Below are 21,522 nucleotides of genomic sequence, written 5' to 3' on the forward strand. Positions count from 1 at the left end.
TAAAGGGCCATGCCAGGAGTCTTCTTAGTTTACCCTGCGGGCAGTGGGGAGCTACTGACAATTCTTGAGCAGTGACAGGGTCACTTTGGCTTTCCTGGTGCAGTTTAGGAAGGATGAGTTCAGAGGTGCTGGAGTAGCTACATGAAGGATAAGTGAGGCTGCCTTGGGGAAGAAAATGTGAGGCTACCTCCACAGGAGTCTTCTGGCCCCCATCTGCTGACCTGTCCTCACCCTATCCCACCATCAGGGTCTGCCAAGGTTTGTCAAAGGCCCACAGGACACGATGCTGGTTACTCAGCTTGCTCAGTGCTTTATTGAACTAAGGCCTGAACAGATGAGTCAACAGGGCCTTCAAGCACAGCCCTCCACACGTCCTGAGATTCAGAATCCAGACGTGGCTCTGTCCTTGGCTTCACTGCTTCCATGACATTTCGTCTTGAATATTTCCAAACCTTAATGTGTAAAGATTTTGTCCACACAGACATAGACACACATATATCCTTGCTGCAGATGGTCACGCTCACTGAAATGCTTCCACTCAGCAGTTTGTGTGTGCAGGACATTGGGCATCCGTGGCTCTCCATCCATCCACCATCCATCCATTCGTCCATCTGTCCATCCACAACAAGAGAGCAGCAAGTTCTGACCAGTCGGACCCCGGAGTTCACAGCAGTGGGGGCTGGGCTGCCAGGCGCTGAGGATGCAGACCTTAGCCCTCGCCCAACAGCCCCCCAAGGAGGTCATCCCTTTCTGATGCAACAGAAGCCAGGGTTGAGTGGCTAATTAATGTTTGGAGTCTCTAACCCCAAGTGGAGAGAGGAGCCTAAATCTCAGCCTGTGCATACCCTGAGATGGGCAACAAATCAGACGAATGAATCAAGCATGCAGGTAACACTGAAACAGGAAAGAGTAAGAGCTTCTGTTTGTGCTAGAGGTGTTCACGTGGAAGGACAGGAAAGAGAGGAAGAGAAAGGGAACATGGCAGACACACCCAAGAGTGCCAACGCCCCGGGCAGGGAGAGGTTCTGCTTTGGCCCATCCCGGGGTGGGGGGGCTGCTGTGGACTTTCCCCCAGCCGCTTACAGAGTGCCTAGGAAAGAGGGGGTGCTTTTCTGGACACAAGACAAAGGGTTAACTCAAACAAGGAAGGAAAAAAAGCAAAAAGGTTCCTGCTGGACACAAAATACTTCCTTTGAGCTGGACTTAATCCAGTTTCACCAAGTCAACAGGCTGGGCTCTCGCAGGGGCTGGGCTGGGGTTGGGGGTGGCACGAGGATATGGAGTATGATCGCAGTGAGACATGGGGATCGGGGCTGGGGGCAGATGCACAGGACACCCTCACTGTCCTTCCCCTGGATGGCAGCTGGGGCCTCCAGCAGACCCTCAGCCCTGCAGGCGCCCGGGTGGCTGGCACCCAGGCAGTGAGGCCAAGAAGGTAGGCAGGACCGGTGCTGGCCCTTCACTGGTCCTGCAGGCGGCTACAGAGCTCCCGCCGGCTCCGCTCCCCAGCCCAGCTGCGGGTCTTGAGGCGGAAGGTCTTCAGCTCATCCCTGAAGGCTTCGTGGTTCATGGGCCGGTAGTCCTGGGGCTCACAGAAAGTCTAGGGCAGGATGGGCGGGTCAGTCAATATGGGGGAATGGGAACTTTTAGAGGAAACCTCCCTTCTCCTTGGGCTACCCACTGGCCGAGCCCTTTCCCTGCAGTCCAGCCCCCCCCACGAAGGCTTCAGCCACCCCGACCCATGGTACCGGGTGCTGCGGGAAGAACTCCTTGTAGCCGCCCTTGAGGATGTACATCTCAGGATAGTAGAGGCTGGGGTAGTCGTTGGCAGCTCTGTCACGCTCCCTGATGAAACGACACCTGGGACCAGCAGGGGTGTGGGGGTCAGAGCTGGGAGGTGTTGCAGGATATGCCTCAGGGGACCTGTTCTTTGCACCCCCTCTTTTGTGGGCCTTGGAGAGCTACAGAAGGCTTGAATGCAGCAATGTCAGCCATAAAAATGCTTTTAGATCATCTGGCTACCGGATCCAGAGGAGGTTGGAGAGATGAAAGGAAGGAGGTAAATCAAGGCAGTTGTTTCTACAAGGCAGTTCACAATCTTTGTTAGAGATAACTGACCTGGACAGCAAAGGGGGAAGCATAAAGGACAGAAGTAGACAAAATTTGAGAGATCTGTTCAGGAGGTCTGGAGAAGACTTGGTGAGCATGAGAGGTGGGGAACGGAAAGATCAGTCAAACCCTGGAAGGCTGAGCATCACTGAGGCCTGGGACAGGGCCCTTGGATATTAAGGACACTGCTGGAGACCTGGAACCAGATCTTGAGGGGAAGGGGTGGTGACAATGGATGGAGGGTGGACATAAGGCCTGATGGGAAGGATGGGGAAGAGGTGGGAAGAGGGTGCCATGCACAGGAAGGGAGGGTGAGGTCTGCTCCAGATGCCAGGAGACTAGAGGCCCAGATCTAGCAGGGACTGGGGCTGGACTCGAGACTCTTGGGCATCAGATGATTCCAGCACCCCAAAGCCTGGGCAGGAAGGTCAGGAGCAGACATTAGCTAGCTGACTCACATGCGGGGACCGCGCTCAGATGAGAATTCACAGTGGAAAATGAGGATGATTCTCTTGTCCAGATTACAGGGTGTGATGGGGCTCTGTAGCAGGAAGGTCTCAGCATCCCGTTCCAGGGGCAGGTTCACGGCAGTCTGCCAGGGGAGCTGGAGGTCAGGCCACGGCCCTGGGGCTGGGTGGCTTATCCCTCCCCATGCCGTCCCCACCTTTCAGACGTGTGATTCCACCTCTTACTGGACAGGATCCTTCCCCCATAGAGGGTGCAGCCGCCCTCCACGGATTCACCCCCCCGCAGAAGGACAGAACTGGTGGGTCTTCAGGGCCTGTCCCCATCAGCCCGCCTCACCTTGATGTGCCCGCCTTCATACTCGTAGGGGTACCTGCAGTCCACAATCACAAACCTCTCCACGATGTTGCTGAACTTGCCTGCCAGTAAGGCTGCCATCTGTGGGCCACAGAGGTGGGTCCCAGCAGGTCAGGCTGGCAGGAGGGGGCTGACCCCAACTCTACCACCGGTCTGGCCTTGCAGCCCATCCCCAAGGAAGGTGAACAGGCAAACAGCCATCCCAAGTGTGCCTGGAGAATGGCTCATCCCCAAGTACCGTTTCTGGTGAGATGTACTTGAGATCTTGGTGCTTCCCATCCACAGTCTGCAGAAGGAAGGCCTGAAGGGAAAGGGGGAGAGAGAGATTGAGAAAGGGAGAGGGGAGAGAGAGAGAAAGAGAGAGAAAGGAGAAAAAAGGTGAAATTGGCAAGACTCGGAGCCTGGGAAGGATGGAGTTTCTTTCCCAAGCCCAGAAGGCCACACCTGCTTTGACCTTCAAATTCAGCTCTGGTTCCCATAGCAACCAAGAAGCGCCTCTTGGGTCTGACATCCAGGGAACAACCCCTGGATGGGAAGAAGGGAACAGAAGAGTTCACCTGCCTCCACACTCTGCCAAGCCCCCCGGATGAGACCCGAGGAGGCTCCAAGCTACAACGTTAGTTTGGAAAGGTTTTCCAAGGTTGAAACACAACTGATGCCCCAGACAGATCTGGGGTAGAGTCAGGAGACCAAGGAGAGCTGGAGAGAGGAGTCTAGGCGAGAATAAAGAATAAGCTGTGAAGGACAAAGCTGGGGGCGGGCAGGGGGGAGGAGGTACCAAGGCAGCTGCTGAGCTCAGGGGGCCACACAGTAAAGGGTCGAGCCTCCCAAGGGTCCACTGCTGGTACCTTGGAGTAATCCCCAATCAGTTCCCGGTGGTCACTGTCCAGGATAGTCTCAATCTCCTCGTGACACAAGGACTTGGAGCGGAGGACACGGGCTTTCTGCAGGGTAGATGGTGGCCAGGATCAGGAGCCAGGCTGCCCCTCAGTGCCCTGTGGGGCTGACACCTCTTTCCCTGCACCTTGCCCTCTGCCACAAACCCGGCCAACAAGGGCTGGCAGGGTCGACTTGGACAGTGGCTGCCCGGCCCCACCCCAGGGGGGCACCCACAGGTTCTTCGGCCTCCCGTTGCTCCTCTGGAGGGGTCACGCTCCTCCTCCGCTTGTTCTGTATGGGCAGGTCCCTGTCGTGGGGCCGCTCCAGCCTCTTGAGGATGGGTCGGATCACGCTGCAGGGCATGGACGGAGAGCGGAAGAGCCTCTGGCACTTGCTGTACATGATGAGGTCCTGGCAGGGGTGGCAGGTCGGGGGTCAGAGTACCCCGCCCCTGCCCCCTACCAGCCCCCCCCCAAGCTCTGGGGCGGCCCCCACCAGAGACCCACCTGCTCTTCCTCCTTTTCTGAGGTCTTGACCAGTGGGGCGCTAATGAGGCTCTCCATGCCTGGGGGTACCGCGTTGTCATCCTGAGGCCAAATCAGCAAGGGTACGGTCACACCCGCGGGCAAAGGCCAGCCCCTCAGGCCCCAGGTCCTCCAGCATGGCCCTCCTTGGCCCTGCCTGCACACCCACACAGGGCAGTCCCCCAGAACCAGGAAACTGCAGGGCCGCACTTGCTGAGACCTGTGGCCCCGCGGGAGGGTTGGACTCGCCTCTGCCCTGCAGCACCCTCCCTCACTGCAGCACCAGCCACCTGCTAGTCTCTGGTAGGCCGGAGGCCACGCCGTGACTCCATTAGCTCTGATTCCTCTTCTGACATCGGAATGAAGTCACAGTCTCGGGGTGGGAGGTCAGGGCTTTCCTCTTTGGGGAGGTCCCAGGGAAAGTGAGGTCGATGGCCTGGGGGGCAAGACTGGTTACCTTTAAGTCACTCTCCAGGATGTCCACAAATCCATCATCTTCTTCAGAGGCCCCCTGGGTGGCAGTCAGGGAGAAGCGGCATCGGGCTGGGGGACTCAGCTCCTCTACTTCCATCTTGCGCTCAGGGGTGAGACACTGTGCGGGGGACAGACACAGGCCACTCAGGGGTGGGGACCCGAGGCAGCCCTCACCCCCATCCTTCTGAGAAAAGGTTCCTACTGCCTCAGGGTTCAGGATCACCCTCCCCCTCTACCTCCCCCCCCAGGGCTGTCTTCAGGGGCACCCACCCTACACCCACCCTACATTGGGTTCCACTCTCCCAATGTACCATCAGGTCGGGAGCTGAGTTTGGTCTCTGGGCAAAGGCTTCTCTGCGGTTGGCCCACTCTGCCAAAGCATGGGCATGGCTGGGATGCGGGGGTTTCCATGGCATCTTGAAGACAAAGCCATCCTGTGGGCAACATGGGTGGGTGTCATCAAATGCCAGAGAACCATCCCAGCACACCCCCTTCCTTCTCTCCCTGAAGTGCTCCCACTCCAGCCTTCTGGAAGCGCACATTCTCTTTGTCCTCCCCAGAGCTGTGGGCAGCTCGGCCACACGCCTCACTCTTCCTCCAGCTGCCAGGTGCTTGGGAGTTGGTGATGTTCCGTAGCACAGGGCTGTGGCCCAGAAGCCTCACCTAGAGAGCCAGGCAGGGCAGCAGGAACTGAAGGCTCCATTCCTCTGGCACCAGCCCTGGCCCTACCTTCTCCCGTCCCTCCTCTGACTCCCCCAGCTTGCCCATCCACCTCCAAAACCCCATCTCCCACAGCCAGACCAGGGACACCAGACCGTTTCAAGTCTGCCCTCTGGGAGGTGACCCCGGATCCCTCCTGCCCCTCCTCAAGCCTGGCCAGGGCCTGAGCCTCCAGTGTCAGGCCTCAGAGGGCGCTCACCGGCAAGGACTGGAAACGTCGAATGGTAAACTGCTCGCTGCAGGAGAAAACAGGGAGAGGTCAGGGCTGGAGAGTAGGGGGCTGTGCAGGACAGCACGCAGGATGCCCCTTCACCACAGAGCCCTGTGCATCCCTGTGGGAGGCAGTGGGAGAGCACCCTCCCCATGCCTCCTCCATCCAACAGGGGCATGGGGAGAGCCTGGGATAGGTGGACCACCAGAGCCCGCAGGAGGAAGGCTGGAGCACTTACTTTCGGATGACCCGGCTAGCTGCTTGGATGGCCTGCTCAAACCTGGGAAAGAGAAAAGTCCCATGCAGCCCACCTCCCCCTACAGCCCAGTGCCCACCCCCAGCATCAGGCCCCAAGTCCACAAGGCCTGGGGGCCAGGGCTCAGGCCAGCAGAAAGGGGAGGGAAGAATGCTGACTCTCAGGGGCCCAGGTATTGGGGAGGGGGGAGAGAAGAAGCAGCCTGGGATTTTGAAGGCTGCCCTGAATGGAAGAGGGCCCAGAGAATGGAGCAACGGAGACAGCTGGGGCAGGTCACAGGGTGGCCAAGGCGCTACCAAGGCAACGGTCTTGCCAGCTTACCCACAGGCCTTCCACCTGTATGCAAATCACCTCAGCGGGGCCATATGGCCGCCAGGAAAGGCATCCATCCGTCCCATGATGACAGACCGTGGCCGACAATGTGGGTATCTCCAGGGCCTGGATGCCAGCAAGACTGGGCTTCCCTCCCCTTGTGTGGGGCTGTCCTGGCTCCCCCCAGGACAGGGGCCTGGTTTAGTGTGCCCCAGATCAGCCACAGTGTGCCATGCCAGACCCCCTAGTGACAAATGCTCAGGGTCACATCCTCTCCTCCCTCCTATGGAATTTTCTAGGACCCAGCGTCTGTCCCACCCCCTTCTCCTGCCTTAGAAGAGGCCAGCAGGCAAAGAATTCCAACAGATGTTCCTTTTGAGGCCAGGGCACAAGCTTCTGTAGATAGGCCCCACCCCCTAGCTATGTTACCAGAGACCACCTGCCACGCAGGGCTTTTGTGTGTCTATGTGAGCCCAGGCGTGAGCGTGCACACGCGTACACACACACACACACACACACTTCTTTCTGAGAAACTGTAACCGTCAAAGCAGGTGCAGAGGTGGGGGGGGCACTGAGGGCTAGTGTCAGGGGGACGACTCCCAACGGTGGGGAGGGGCTGTGCCCAGACAACCTGGCATCGGGAATGATGACTTTTATTGGCCTGGTTTCCCATCTGCACCTGCGCCTCAGGAGTAAAGTAGGGACAATTCTGGGTTGTCACCAAAAACCAGCCTGCAGTCCCCCCACCCCCACCCAGTTCTCTCCCTGTTTCCTGTTTGTGAACAAACCCGGTAGCCCAGCCCAGTCTGATCAAAGGCAGTGGGAGGAAAGACAGCCACTGCCCTAACCCCAAAGCCATAGTCCCTCAGCCCAGTCTGGGGATGCCCAGCTGTCCCCACTAATGCCTAGCAGCTGCTCTCCCTGCTGGGGCTCTAACCGCTGGATAGGGACCGCTGTGCTCTAGAAGATACTACTCATGCCCCACCACCAAGGGAGAAGGATCTGTCCTGAGCACAACGCCCTCTCCACTCTCTCTCAGAAAGGGCCTGGTCCAGGGGTTGGCCAGAAAGCGTCACTGAAGCCAGAGGATGCTGATAGGATGGTCAAGGGCTGAACCAACCTGCCACAACTGTTTTGTTTGGCCTAAACAAAACAGTTGTGGCAGGTTAAATTAAATGAATTGAATGTTTTGAATTAGTTGGACCATATTTTAAAATATGGGGAGCTGTCTCCGTTGCTCCATACCAGACCTGTATTTCCACAGGCCAAGGGCTGGCTGAAGTACCCACTATCCCCACCACCTGGCCCTGAGCCCACACTCAGCTGCTCCTGTAGGAGCAGACCCTTCTCTGAGACAGGAAGCTGAATCTCAGGACTTGGGAGGTCAGTGGGTCCCCCCCACATGTGGATTGGAGGGGTCTGTCCACTCTCCCAGACCCAGTGGGTTTATGCTGGAACTAGGATTCCCAAAGGCAGGCACCAACTCCTTGGTAGTGGGGATCCCTTTTCTCTACTCACGTCTGCTCTGCCATTCGGGGGTCCATGGGGCTGGGAGAATCCATACACAGACCTGGGGGGACAGAGCACCTTGGTTTGAAAGTAGTGGCATCTTCTATACACATTCCCCCACCATGTCGCAACTCTATTCAGAGAAAGGAAAAACCTGTTTCTACTTTAGATCTTGATACATTAAAAAAATGAAACAAAAACCTGCCCCTGAACCCCAAGGGCTAACACACTGGCCCAGAAATTGGGCAGGGCCCCACTCCCTGCTTACTATGGAAACTCCTCTGTACAGGTTTTATTTTTTTTTAATATTTTATTTATTTGAGAGAGAGAGAAAGAGCACAGAGGGAGAGGGTGAAGAAGAAGCAGACTCTCTGCTGAGCAGAGAGCCCGACGTGGGGCTCAATCCCAGGACCCCGGGATCATGACCTGAGCCAAAGGCAGATGCTTAACCCATTGAGCCACCCAGGTGCCCCTCCTCTGTATAGGTTTTAAACCAAAACTTTGCTAAGCATTTTTCTTAAGCTGGTTTAAGTAATTTGTTCTAGAAGAGATAACAGCTTTTTAAAGGAAAAGGTTACAGCTGAAGGCAAGTGAATGTTATAAAATGACCAACTTTCAGCCCTAATGCCTCCCAGCTGGGGCTGTGGTTCAGGGACTTTGGCGCCTGGTTTTAAATAGGTAAGATCTCATCTCCCCACGAGGGCCCCGCCCTACCGCCCCGCTCAGCCAGTCTGGGCTGGGTGTGGGGAGCCCCACCAGAGGTGGGCAGGTGGAGGGTCCTGGGCCCACCAGGTTGTGGGAAAAATGTTAGTCTGATCAGCAGGGAAGTGGAGAGACTCAGGCAGCGCCCCCCCCCCCAAGTCCCCTGGTACCCCTGAGCCTCACCTGCATCAGAAGATTCAGAGGATTCAGACGACAGGGAGGATTCAGATGCCCGCCGCCGGGACAGGGATGGGCATGTGAGCGGGCTGCCTACCTGACGCTTTGGAGTCTCACTGGGAAGGCAACAGGGACGCAGGGAAGGAGAAAGGTAAATGTGGGGCTCAAGGGCTAGCTGGCCCATGTTCCCACCAGCCACCCACCTCTGAAGGGCCCATCCCTGTCCCAGGGAGGTGATGGCCCTGAGAGCCTGCCCTCTTCATGGGTCTTCTGCAGGGATTCTAAGTAGCTTTTCTTTGTTGATTAAGAAAGGTCCTCCTGGGTTCAGGGGGAGGTGAGCCCAGGGCAAGAGCAAGGAGGTGTGTTGAGGGCCATTCTGGGGGATGGCAGGGCAGCAGAGTAGCCCCAGAGGGCCTTCCCCGGAACTCTTCAGACCCCTACCCATCCACAAGCCTTTCTGGAGCAAGGGCAAGACTTAGGTCTCCATTGCTGCTGAGGGCGACCCAGCCTGGACACTGCAGGTTGCTCAGGAAGCAGGACCAGGGTTTAACCCCTTAACCTCAGGAAAGAACTGGGGGTGGAGGGAGCAGGGGCCCGGACAGAAGAGAACCAAGCTCCTCTGCCACCCTCAAGTTCCCACTCCAGGCTCAGAATCCCTTGCCTGGGGCAAAATAGTGGTGATTAGGGCAGAGATTAGGGAGACAGCATGGTGGAGGCACACGGGGGGCGGCGGGTGGGACCGGTGTCTCCAGAGGTTTGTGCTGCCAAGAGCAAGTCACCTGGAGGGTGTGCGCTGCACAGACCCGGTCTCACCGCCCTAGCCCCGGGTCCCTGAAGCAGGCACTACCCAGGACACCTCCCCACTCCGCTTCTCAGATTCGGCTCCCACGCCGGGTTCCACGGGAGGCCCGGGACCAACACCCTAGTACGAGCCTCTCACCCCACACCCAGCGTCGGCGGGGCGCCCTACCTGCCGAGCCCGGCGAGGTCGTGCATGGTCTGGGTCAGGGTGGTGACCGGCGAGGAAGCGGCCGCGCGCTCCGGGGACCCCACGAGGCCGTGAGGTCCCAGCTGGAGGCCCAGGAGGTGGCTGGGACGTGGGGCGCCACAGCGCACGCCGGCGGGACTGAGAGCCGGGCCCGGCGCGGGCTCCGGCTGGGGCAGCTCCATCGCGGCGGGACCCGCCGAAGGCTGGCGGGAGGGCCGGGCGCAGGGCGACGCCGGGCACAGCTGGCCGGGACGAGGTGGGGAGCGGGCCCGGGGTGGGGGGGGGGGGAGGGAGGGAGGAAGAGCCACGGGGTCGGAACGAGGGAGGAGAGGGAAGCGGGGAGGGTGGGGCGGGGTGGAGGGACGCAGGGACCAGCCACCAGTCCGGGAAGCCTCTAAGCCGCAGCTGCCACCTCCACCTCCTTATATATTCGAAAAATAACAGCGGCCGCGCCGCCGGACGCCACCAATGGGGGCGCGGGTTGGAGGAGGGCGGGACCGAGGGCGGGGCCCGCGGGGTGAAAGGCGCGGATGCTGACCAGCCCGGCCCAGCCCAGTTCCAGGCTCTGGTCGGGGCTAAGGAATTGGGGTTTCTCTTAAGCCTTCACGCACCGCCCCCCGCCACCCCAGCCAGGACTCGAGGATCTTGGCTGCCCAAATTCTGCTTCTCGGGATGTGGTTTGGAGTTACCCCCGGCGGAGAGGGTCCCTGAGGAAGCCACACCCGCTAGGGTGGCCTCCGAGGGAACCCCCCGAGATTTAACATCACCTACACTCACCAGTAGGCACCGGGGGAGGCTCCACTCCGGGAGTTTGCCAAACACGGCTACACGGTGCGGTCCGTGTTCGTCACTCTATCGACCCGGACGTTGAGTCGTGGAAAACTTCATTAACTCGTTCAAGGTCACACGGGGCAAGTGGTAGAGCAGAAATTCACCCCAGGCGCTCCTGCAGCCTCTCTACCCTCTTGACTGGCAGCGCGGAGCGTCGGTAAAGCCTAATTGCCAAGCGGAGCCTACCCCCTCACCCCGCACAGGAGGTAGACCGGAGGTGCGGGCCTCCGTGTAACTCATGGGGCCCCAGGTTACCTGTGACCCCAAGAGGTCCAATTTTCTCCAGCAGCCTCAGAGGAGGCTCTAATGGTTGACCTAACCATAGGTTTTGGCGATTGCGGCCAAAGAAGGTATCTTCGACCTCAGAACCAAGTTATGGAAATATCTCATGCCCACTGACGGTTTGGCTAAAGTGATGTTAATGGCATTACATTGTTTAATTGGTGTTTCTTTGATGACCAAGGAAACTGAATCTGTCACTAGTTTAAACTGAGCATCTTCTAACTGATAACTTTCCAGCAATCTTGTTTTCCTGGAATGAGCCCTGGAAGCCTGCACCCAAAAGTGAATGGGCAATAAGTGCTTTTGCATCCTGTCTCCCCATTGAAGAGGGGGCCTCTGGCTGGGTGGTGCACAGCTCAGGCAAGCAAGAGCTCAGGCTCTTCTTTGCTTCCCTGCGGTCACATCCCTCCAGCCAAGGTGCAGTGGGTGGGAGTGGCAGAAGGGAGGGCCTGGCGGTAGGCGGTTGGGTGGGCTAGGGGACTTGCGGAAGAACGGGATGCAAAGACCCCAGTTCTTTTTTTTTTTTTTTTAAAGATTTTTATTCATATGACAGAGAAAGACACAGTGAGAGAGGGAACACAAGCAGCGGGAGTGGGAGAGGGAAAGCAGGCCTCCTGCGGAGCAGGGAGCCCGATGTGGGGCTCGAGCCCAAGACCCCAGGATCATGACCTGAGCCGAAGGCAGATGCTCAACGACTGAGCCACCCAGGCGCCCCCAAAGACCCCAGTTCTATCTGAGAGGGGTAGGAAGGTGCAGATCATGACTTTTCCTTCTTCCAACGTTTTGTTCAGCTTCTGTCAGGTGCTATGCTTCGTGCTGGACAGGGCTGAGATTTCAGGTTCATCCACCCTGGATCAAGAATCCAGCTCCCAACATCCAGCCACTACTCACAGCCCAGGATGTGACTGTCCTGGGGAGGAGGGTGGGTGAGGGTGTGGGTGAGGGAGGAGACAGTCCCACCTGAAAGACCAGAAATAAAACTGAGGGGTTGCATTTTCAAAATCAACCCAGCAAGGATTACCACCATCCAACACACACACACACACATTTCTACAGGGTGTAGGGAGGGTGTGTGTGTATGTGTGTGGCCAAAAAAAAGTATTATACTCTTGAATCCTTTCAAATTCCACACTCAGAGGTCACCTCTGGGCAAGTGAGGAGAGGCCAGGACCACAGAGGTTCCAGAGCATCCCACACATCAGCTCTGTGTATCTTCCTGGATCTCCTTTGCTAATTAGATCACAGATTATGTGCTCAATTAAAAAAAAAAGGTATTCAACAAAAAGAAGCTAAAATAAATATTTGCAATAATATCGTTAAGAGGAATGACTCCTCTCATCCAGCCAGGTCCTGGTTACAATGACAATTCAGAGCTGCAGAAAGCTCCACTCCCCATGAAAGGAATACCCTGGCTCTGGACTATCCCTCTGGGCTTGCTTGAGGGGGTCCAGTGTGACCCCAGTGCCTTGGCAGAAAAGAAGGGAAAATTATCACACCTTTCCAAAATCCTTCTCCAAGCCTGTTCCCACACAGCATCTTCTGTGTGGGACTCACTTTTCCAGTGCCTTTTCTGTCATGGCTTGAGACATGTTAAATGGTTTTTAAAAATTGGGACATGGTACCGAAAATTCAAACAAAGGAGAAAATTCAAATGGTGCAAAACAGCAGTGAAAAAGTCAGTCTCCACACCCTACACACACCTTCAGGACCCCTGCCTAGAGACAGCCACCAATATGAGTTTGTTGCATATTCTGGAGACAGTCTGTGACAGTCCTAGGCAATCGAAACATAATGGGGAGGCACAGATATGAGCCACATACATAATTTATTTTTTTTAAAAGATTTTATTTATTTGACAGAGAGAGAGAGAGCAAGAGCAGGAACACAAGCAAGGAGAGTGGGAGAGGGAGAAGCAGGCTTCCCACGAAGCAGGGAGCCCGATGCGGGGCTCAATCCCAGGACCCTGGGATCATGACCTGAGCCGAAGGCAGATGCTTAACGACTGAGCCACCCAGGCGCCCCGGAGCCACATACATAATTTAAAATTTCCTAGTAGCCACATTAAAAATATGAAAAGAAACAGCTGAAATTTTAATATTTTATTTAACCTCATATATTCAAAATATTATCATTTCAACATATTATCAATATAAGAATTATTAGATATTTTAGATACTTTTTGGTACCATTTGTGCACTTGACACTCACAGCACATCTCAGCTTGGATGTGCCACATTTCAAGTGCTCAGTAGCCACATGGGATTAACTGGGCTACCACAGTACACAGTGCAGGTCTATATATGTACAAGCATATGTATGTCCATATTTTTACAAATATAACAAACTGTGTGAAACATTGTTTTACCCCTTGCTTTCTTCATTTTACTTGAAGATGGATCCATATTAGTACCATAATGTCATATATTTATTCATTTCCCTAATGCTGAACATTTAGGTTATTAGCTTGCACACTGATGCAGCAAGTATACACAGTATTAATTCCAAAAAGGGAACTATTAGCAGGCGCCTGGGTGGCTCAGTCGGTTAAACACTGACTCTTGATCTCAGCTCAGTTCTTGGTCTCAGGATTATGAGGCCCAGGATGGAGCCTACTTAAAAAGAAAAAAAATAATAAAATAAAAGGGAACTATTGGAAGGTATGGCTCTATTTATTGAAATCTTCTTTTCCCCTTCCTGAATTTCATCTCCTCAAGCTGATTAGCTGTTGAAGAACAGGGACCAAGTCATTTGCCTCTCCTCCCATCTCCCAGCACCTCATATAGGCCCAAGTCCAAGGTTGGCCCCTGACCCAATATCCCACTTCTAGGGATTTCTCTCTCTCTCTCTTTTTCTTTTTTAACATTTTATTTATTTGATAGAGAGAGAGTGAGAGAGAGAACACAAGTGGGAGGAAGGGGGGAGGGAGAAGCAGACTCCCCGCTGAGCCAGGACCCTGGGATCATGACCTGAGCCAAAAGCAGATGCGTAACTGACTGAGCCACCCAGGCGCCCCTAGGGATTTCTCTTAAAAAGATGATGAAAGGGACGCCTGGGTGGCTCAGATGGTTAAGCGTCTGCCTTCGGCTCAGGTCACGATCCCAGGGTCCTGGGATCGAGTCCCGCATCGGGCTCCCTGCTAGGCGGGGAGCCTGCTTCTCCCTCTGCCGCTGCCTCTCTCTATCTCTCTCTCTGACTCTCATGAATAAATAAAAAAAATAAAAATTAAAAAAAAAAGATGATGAAAGTACACACAGATGTATGTTCACTGAGTAACTGTTAATAGCAATGAAACACAGAAAGCAAGCTGGGTGTTCTTATAGGCGAGCAGCTAATGAGGTGACTCCTCTATAGTTTGTAATACCTGCAACTTTTAAAGAGAACAGGCATGGGGGCAGGTAGGGATGCTTGGTACCCAGCAGGAGCCCAATCAGTAATTGTTGGTATCTGAAAGATTACATACTGGGCTTTCAGAAAACGGTCTTTTGAAGAAAGGGTTTCTAGAGTAAAAGAAGTTTGAAATTCACTGATGGAAATAATTATTGACATGAAAAGATGTTCACATTATGGGCTACAAAGTATCATGCCAAGTGTGGTCGCATTAAAAACAATATGAACAGAAAAGTATCCCACAAGGATATTCTCTGAGTAGTGTAATCAAATGTTTCTATCCTCAAAATTTGGGGTATTTTGGGGGCGCTGGGGTGGCTCAGATGGTTGGGAGTCTGCCTTCAGCTCAGGTCATGATCTCCAGGTCCTGGGATCAAGCCCCACATCAAGCTCCTGGCTCAGCGGGGAGTCTGCTTTCCCTTTCCCTCTGCCTCTCCTCCTGCTTGTGTGCTCTCTCTCTCAAATGAATAAATAAGGGGTGCCTGGGTGGCTCAGTCGTTGGGTGTCTGCCTTCGGCTCAGGTCATGATCCCAGGGTCCTGGGATTGAGCCCCGCATCTGGCTCCCTCCTCCGCGGGAGGCCTGTTTTCCCTCTCCCACTCCCCCTGCTTGTGTTCCCTCTCTCGCTGTGTCTCTGTATATCAAAGAAATAAATAAAATTTTTAAAAATGAATAAAATCTTTAAAAAAATTGTCGGTATTTTAAAATATTTTCCAAAGAACAGGTATAATTTTTTTTTAAATGTTTTATTTATTTATTCATGAAAGTCAGAGAGAGAGAGAGAGGCAGAGGCAGAGGGAGAAGCAGGCTCCCCGCCTAGCAGGGAGCCCGATGCGGGACTCGATCCCAGAACCCTGGGATCATGACCTGAGCTGAAGGCAGACGCTTAACCATCTGAGCCACCCAGGCACCCCCAGAACAGGTATAATTTTTAAGTTAATTAAAAGACCATGACCTCAATGTGGCAATTCCTCAAACAATTAAACAAAGAGTTACCATATGACCCAGCAATTCCACTCCTAGGTATATAACCAAGTAAAATGAAAACGGATGTCCACACAAAAAATTGCAAACAAGTGTTTATAGCATCATCATTCCTAATTGCCAAAACACAGAAATAATCCAAATGTCCATCAAATGACAAATGGATAAAAATGTCATATATCTATACAATAGAATATTATTCAGCTGTAAGAAAAGAATAAAGCATAGAGGCTTCATCGTGCATGAATGTAGAAAACATGATGCTAAGTGAAAGAAGCCAGTCATAAAAGACACAAATTATATGATTTCATTCATATGAAGTATTCAGAACAGGGAAATCTATAGACAGAAAGTAGATCAGTGGTTGCTTAGGCCTGAGGAAGGGGCAGGGAGTGAATAGGGACATAGTAGCTAAAGGGTATGGGATTTCTTTCTAAGGTGATAAAAATGTTCTAAAATTGACTGTGGTGATAGTTGCATGTGTCTATGAAATATATGCTAAATGGGTAAGTTGTATGATATGTGAAATATGTCTCAATAAAGCTGTTAAAAATGAAAGCATGAGGGGCGCCTGGGTGGCTCAGTCGTTAAGCGTCTGCCTTCAGCTCAGGTCATGATCCCAGGGTCCTGGGATCGAGCCCCGCATCGGGCTCCCTGCTCAGCGGGAAGCCTGCTTCTCCCTCTCCCACTCCCCCTGCTTGTGTTCCCTCTCTCGCTGTGTCTCTCTCTGTCAAATAAATAAAATATTTAAAAAAAAAAAAATGAAAGCATGAATAGAATTATGGAGGACTGGGGGAGAGATGAGGTATTTCTCTTGGGACTCTTGGCTCTAAGAACTCTGGAGATGTCCTCAAATGGCTGGACAACCTCTTTCCTGCTAACGGTATCCACCTCCATCAATAGGCCCACATTGTCTTCAACTTCCAGGCCCATCCTTGGTGCCACACAAAGGATACTGGTATGGCCATTTCCAGGACGAAAAAGAAGCCATACACGTGCTGATTACGCAGCCATTTCTAGACATCTGGTCTACCTGCTACCTGTAGCAGGGCATAGGGCCCATTTCCACTCCCTCTAAACTGAGCAATTCCCTTGCCAATCCATCTGGAACCCTGGGACCCCCCACTTCCCTCTATAAGCCCTATCCTTCCAATTCCCCACCTTAGGCAAGTCCAAAGTCCACCTTCTCTTCTCTTGGCCCAGGCTGTCCAAAGTTGCCCATTAGGCCTAATATCTATTTCACTTACCTAATCATTATTTTTCGTGTCCTTCAGTAAGCTTTCCATTCTCCTTTTCATTTTAAAGGGCCTGTTGTACTTGCTTATTGAAAAAAACTTGGAAAATTCAGTGAAGTAGGAAAAATAAGCCCACCCACATTACAATCACCCAAACACACATTGATTATAAGCCAGGATGGGTGAAGAGGCAGGTGGGACATATATGCACATGGATGAAATCACCAAAATGTCGACATGGTTTCCTGAAAATGTGTAGTAGGGAGTCTCAGACAGGTAGCCCTATACTCGCCTTTGCATAGGGACCATATACCCATTATGGACCAAGAACTGATCTGGCTCCTGAGGGAAAAGTCTCCCGCGTTTTCTCCTAGACCTTGTGATTAGAAGAATATTTTTTTTATGTCTCAGGAGTGGGAAAGTAAGACACAAAACCCAGAAGCACTAAAGGAAAAAAACTGACAGACCTGCCTACTTAAAGGTTACAAACTGGGGCACCTGGGTGGCTCAGCGTCTGCCTTTGGCTCAGATCATGATCCTGGGATCCTGGGATCGAGCCCAGTGTGTCGGTCCCCGTGTGCTGGTTTTCCTGCTCAGCAGGGAGTCTGCTTCTCCCTCTCCCTCTGCCCCTCCCTGCGCTCATGCTCTCTCTCTCTCTCAAATAAATAAATAAAATCTTAAAAAAAAATAAAGGTTACAAACTTCTCATATCTAAGATTCCCTAGGCTAAATTAAAGGACAACTGGCAGACTGGAAGAGCATATTTGCAATATACTTAACAAAGATTTTGTGTTCAGAGCCTATGAAGAGCTCCTATAAGTCCACAGAAAGACAAATACAAGAGAAAAATGGGCAAAGAGTATGACTAGAAAATTCACAGGATTCAAATGGCCAAAACACATATGAAAAGAAAAATACACACTAACACAGCAGTGAGTTACACTTTCTTCCCTTGGCCTCCAGAAACACCATTCAGCTGTTTTTCATGAATTTCTTGTTAGTCCTTTCTGGAACCCTTAACTTTGGAGAGCCCAGGGCACTGTCCTTGGTCCTCTTTTCTTCTTTGTACACACCCACTCATTTGAAGCCTTATCCAGCCCCAGGTCCTCAGTCCATCCCCCTGGGTCACAGCCTTCCTCTTTGACTACACCTCACTCGAGGGATTTTTTTAAAACACCACAATGCATTTATTGTGTTAAGAATATGTCATTTTTATGTGTATGGTGGAGGAGGAGGTTTCAGGGATTCATGTGTATGTATACTTATATATTTATATACATGACATTATTTCTGTAGATGAAAACACAAACATTTATGCCCGTATGCATGGAAAAGCCCAGAAAGTGGCACACGGACATATCAGTGTTTATCTATGGATTGTGGGATTACTATCAAATAGATGTAAAAGTGTAATGTTGCTTATAAAAATAATCTAAGTGTGTAACAATAGGCTACACAGATTAGTGTTCATCCATACTTGGAACAATATACAACCATTAAAAAGCATGTTGGCAATATTTTATCGATGTGGCAAAATCCTCATCGCTCGATGCCAGGTAAAACAGCAGGAGATGCCAGACATACAGTCTATACATCTGATGCCAGTTTTATGCAATAAATTTTTACACAGAAAACTGCTTGAGCCTAGAGAAAAGACTGGAAGGAAACGTATCAAAATGTTACCTGCGCATCTCTCCAGGTGCTGGGGTGAAAGGTGATTTTTAGTTTCCTGTATTTTTCAGTTTCCTCAAAGAGCGTGGACTATTTTTGCTGTAACAAAACAAAACCCACAAAGCACAGCTGTTATTCTTTATACGCAGCAAATCGCTGCCCACGGGGCGCGGAGGCCGGGCACCGCGCCCCTGCCCGCAGGTCGCCCGGACGCCCGAGCGCCGCCGGGTCCAGCAGGCCGCAGCGCCCCCCCGCGGTCGGTCCCCGGCAGCGGGGGGGGGTGGGCGCGGAGGGCGGGGAGGCGGCGCCGGGCGTCCCCGCGCTTCCCGCGAGATCCCGCTCCGCCCGCTCCGCCCCGCTCGCCGCGCTCCCTGCTCCCCGCGCCGCGGCACTTCCTGCCTTCCGCGCCCGCGCCGCCCGCCCTCGCCCGCGCCCGCCGCCTGCCGCCCGCCGCCCGGCGCCGCGCCCGCCGGCGCCCCCGAAGGTGCCCCCGGCCCGGCCGGGTCGCCGCCCCGCCCGCCGCCCCGCGAGCCGCTTTGTCTCGGGCGGGGCGCGCGGGAGAGGCCGCCAGGTGCCCCCCGCCGCGGGCCCGGGCCCCCCGCCCCGGGGCGGCGGCGGTGGCGCCGGGCCCCGGGGCGGGGGGCGCGCCGGGATGGGCCCCAAGCGGCGGCAGCTGACGTTCCGGGAGAAGTCGCGGATCATCCAGGAGGTGGAGGAGAACCCGGACCTGCGCAAGGGCGAGATCGCGCGGCGCTTCAACATCCCGCCGTCCACGCTGAGCACCATCCTGAAGAACAAGCGCGCCATCCTGGCGTCGGAGCGCAAGTACGGTGTGGCCTCCACCTGCCGCAAGACCAACAAGCTGTCCCCCTACGACAAGCTCGAGGGGCTGCTCATCGCCTGGTTCCAGCAGATCCGCGCCGCTGGCCTACCCGTCAAGGGCATCATCCTCAAGGAGAAGGCGCTGCGTATAGCCGAGGAGCTGGGCATGGACGACTTCACCGCTTCCAACGGTTGGCTGGACCGCTTCCGCCGGCGCCACGGTGTGGTGTCCTGCAGCGGTGTGGCCCGCGCCCGGTCGCGCAATGCTGCCCCCCGGGCCCCAGCGGCTCCCGCCAGCCCGCCGGCGGTGCCCTCGGAGGGCAGCGGCGGGGGTTCGACGGGCTGGCGCGCTCGGGAGGAGCAGCCGCCGTCGGTGGCCGAGGGCTACGCCTCCCAGGACGTGTTCAGCGCCATCGAGACCAGTCTGTGGTACGACTTCCTGCCCGACCAGGCTGCGGGGCTGTGCGGCAGCGATGGACGGGCACGCAGGGCCACCCAGCGCCTGAGTGTCCTGCTGTGCGCCAACGCAGACGGCAGCGAGAAGCTGCCCCCGCTCGTGGCCGGCAAGTCGGCCAAGCCCCGCGCAGGCCAAGCCGGCCTGCCCTGCGACTACACCGCCAACTCTAAGGGCGGTGTCACCACCCAGGCCCTGGCCAAGTACCTGAAGGCCCTGGACACTCGCATGGCCGCGGAGTCTCGCCGAGTCCTGCTGCTGGCGGGCCGCCTGGCTGCCCAGTCCCTGGATACCTCGGGCCTGCGGCATGTACAGCTGGCCTTCTTCCCGCCGGGCACCGTGCAGCCGCTGGAGCGGGGAGTGGTCCAGCAGGTGAAGGGCCACTACCGCCAGGCTATGCTCCTCAAGGCCATGGCCGCGCTAGAGGGCCAGGATCGCTCGGGGCTGCAGCTGGGGTTGATGGAGGCCCTGCACTTCGTGGCCGCCGCCTGGCAGGCAGTGGAGCCTTCGGACATCGCTGCCTGCTTCCGCGAGGCCGGCTTCGGCGGTGGCCCAGATGCCGCCATCACCACCGCCCTCAAGAGTGAGGGGGAGGAAGACGAGGACGAGGACGAGGAGGAAGAAGAGGAGGAAGAGGAGGAGGAGGGGGAAGGGGAGGAGGAGGAGGAGGAAGAAGAAGAAGGCGAGGAGGAGGAGGAAGGGGGGGAAGGAGAGGAGTTGGGGGAGGAAGAGGAGGTGGAAGAGGAGGGTGATGTTGATGACAGTGAGGAGGAGGAGGAGGAAGAGGAGGAAGAGAGCTCCTCTGAGGGGTTGGAGGCTGAGGACTGGGCCCAGGGGGTAGTGGAAGCTGGTGGCAGCTTCGGGGGCTACAGTGCCCAGGAGGAGGCCCAGTGCCCTACCCTCCATTTCCTGGAGGGCGAAGAGGACTCTGAGTCTGACAGTGAGGAAGAGGAGGAAGATGAGGAGGATGAAGATGATGAAGATGATGAAGATGATGAGGAGGATGGTGACGAGGTGCCCGTGCCCAGCTTTGGGGAGGCCATGGCTTACTTCGCTATGGTCAAGAGGTACCTGACTTCCTTCCCCATTGACGACCGAGTGCAGAGCCACATCCTTCACTTGGAACACGATCTGGTCCACGTGACCAGGAAGAACCACGCCAGGCAGGCGGGAGTTCGGGGTCTTGGACATCAAAGCTGAGCCACTGGACCTAGTCCTGCCCGACCCGGATGTGGCAGCACCAGCCCAGGGCAGAGGACTCTCCGGGCAGCCGCTGTGGATGGAGCCAAGAGTGGGGAGCTCCAGAGCCTTTAGTGATGTTCCTCGGGCCCTGTGACAGGCCCAGCCACCTCGGTAGGGCCCGGGGCTGGTGTCAGCCTCACTGCCTGCTTATTGCCTCTTTCTCAGAGTCCTCTTTCCTCCCCATTTGCCCCTGGGCTTGGGGGACCAGGTGGGGAGGGTGGGGAGCTGTCCGGTGCTACCACACCGTGCCATCAGTGGACTAGGCCACAGGAGCAGCCAGGGATGGGCCCTGGAAGCTCCCGGCCGGAGAGTGCCTCTCCCCTCTGCCGTCCACACCAGGTCTTTGGTGGGGGGGACCCCAAAGCCATTCTGGGAAGGGCTCCAGAGGAAGGTCCAGCCTAGGCCCCCACAAGGCTGGCAGCCCCCTACCCCTGCCCCTGGGCCGCCTTGAGAAGCACAGTCTAACTCAGCGCAGGCTCCTGAGCCTGCCTCTGCCTGCTTCCCCATCTTCCCAATCCCTTTCTCTGGCCCAGTCCAGGTTACTTTGGCCCTTGGTTTTCTTTCCAGATTGGAGGTTCCCAAGAGGCCCTCCAGGGGAGTGATAATGGGCACTTCCCTTGTGGGTAGCTGCAGGCCCCATGCCTCTCCTCCCTCTCTGGCAGGGCCCTATCCTGGGCAGGGGGCCTGGGGCTGGGCCCATAGTCCAGCCATCCAGCCACTCCTTTCCCAGTCTGAATTCAATAAATCCGTCCACCCCCCTTTTGTGGGGGTGAACGTTTTAACAGCCAAGGGTGCATCCTTCATGGTCTGGGCTTGCGTCTGTCTTGGGAACACGTCCTTCCCTGGTTCCCTTTGGTCCTTGTTCTGGTGGGACATGGAACCAAGTGTTGAGAGGGTAGCCGCAGCTTTGGCCCTGACTGGGGCGAGGGGCC

The 21,522-nt window shown here is 55.2% G+C and overlaps 2 protein-coding genes across 4 annotated transcripts; one reads left to right on the plus strand and one right to left on the minus strand.

Annotated features, from left to right (window-relative positions):
- Nucleotides 1-287: 287 nt before the first annotated feature.
- Nucleotides 288-9,938, minus strand: CDC25B (cell division cycle 25B). 3 transcript variants are annotated; one of them, XM_036093218.2, is made up of 16 exons: nucleotides 9,666-9,938; nucleotides 8,702-8,811; nucleotides 7,826-7,877; nucleotides 5,978-6,019; nucleotides 5,728-5,764; nucleotides 5,349-5,471; nucleotides 5,120-5,242; nucleotides 4,792-4,926; nucleotides 4,317-4,397; nucleotides 4,045-4,221; nucleotides 3,780-3,875; nucleotides 3,170-3,232; nucleotides 2,914-3,012; nucleotides 2,568-2,701; nucleotides 1,749-1,860; nucleotides 288-1,600 (listed from the first exon to the last, which is right to left on the minus strand). In XM_036093218.2, exons 1-16 carry the CDS (start codon nucleotides 9,863-9,865, stop codon nucleotides 1,460-1,462), a joined length of 1,725 nt encoding a protein of 574 aa, XP_035949111.1. In that variant the 5' UTR covers nucleotides 9,866-9,938; the 3' UTR covers nucleotides 288-1,459. The 3 variants fall into 3 exon arrangements, with proteins under 3 accessions (XP_035949111.1, XP_077913123.1, XP_035949113.1); XM_078056997.1 differs by having other exon boundaries at nucleotides 8,793-8,811; nucleotides 9,666-9,756; XM_036093220.2 differs by lacking the exon at nucleotides 5,349-5,471.
- An 8,732-nt stretch (nucleotides 9,939-18,670) lies between these two features.
- Nucleotides 18,671-21,379, plus strand: CENPB (centromere protein B). The gene has a single exon (XM_078056998.1). It carries the CDS (start codon nucleotides 18,725-18,727, stop codon nucleotides 20,546-20,548), a length of 1,824 nt encoding a protein of 607 aa, XP_077913124.1. The 5' UTR covers nucleotides 18,671-18,724; the 3' UTR covers nucleotides 20,549-21,379.
- The last annotated feature ends 143 nt before the right edge of the window (nucleotides 21,380-21,522 follow it).

The sequence above is a fragment of the Halichoerus grypus genome, chromosome 10, assembly GCF_964656455.1.
Source record: "Halichoerus grypus chromosome 10, mHalGry1.hap1.1, whole genome shotgun sequence".
In the NCBI taxonomy this organism is placed as follows: domain Eukaryota; kingdom Metazoa; phylum Chordata; class Mammalia; order Carnivora; family Phocidae; genus Halichoerus; species Halichoerus grypus.

What these genes read in the sequence shown, in the direction of transcription:
- CENPB (XM_078056998.1), top strand. Translation starts at nt 18,725, where the DNA reads ATGGGCCCCAAGCGGCGGCAGCTGACGTTCCGGGAGAAGTCGCGGATC.
- CDC25B (XM_036093218.2), bottom strand. Translation starts at nt 9,865, where the DNA reads ATGGAGCTGCCCCAGCCGGAGCCCGCGCCGGGCCCGGCTCTCAGTCCC. An exon ending in ACTCAGCTCCCGACCTGATG is followed by an intron (nt 4,927 to 5,119) that starts GTACATTGGGAG and finishes TCCCCCGCACAG; the next exon opens with TGTCTCACCCCTGAGCGCAA. An exon ending in AGTTCTTCCCGCAGCACCCG is followed by an intron (nt 1,601 to 1,748) that starts GTACCATGGGTC and finishes ATCCTGCCCTAG; the next exon opens with ACTTTCTGTGAGCCCCAGGA.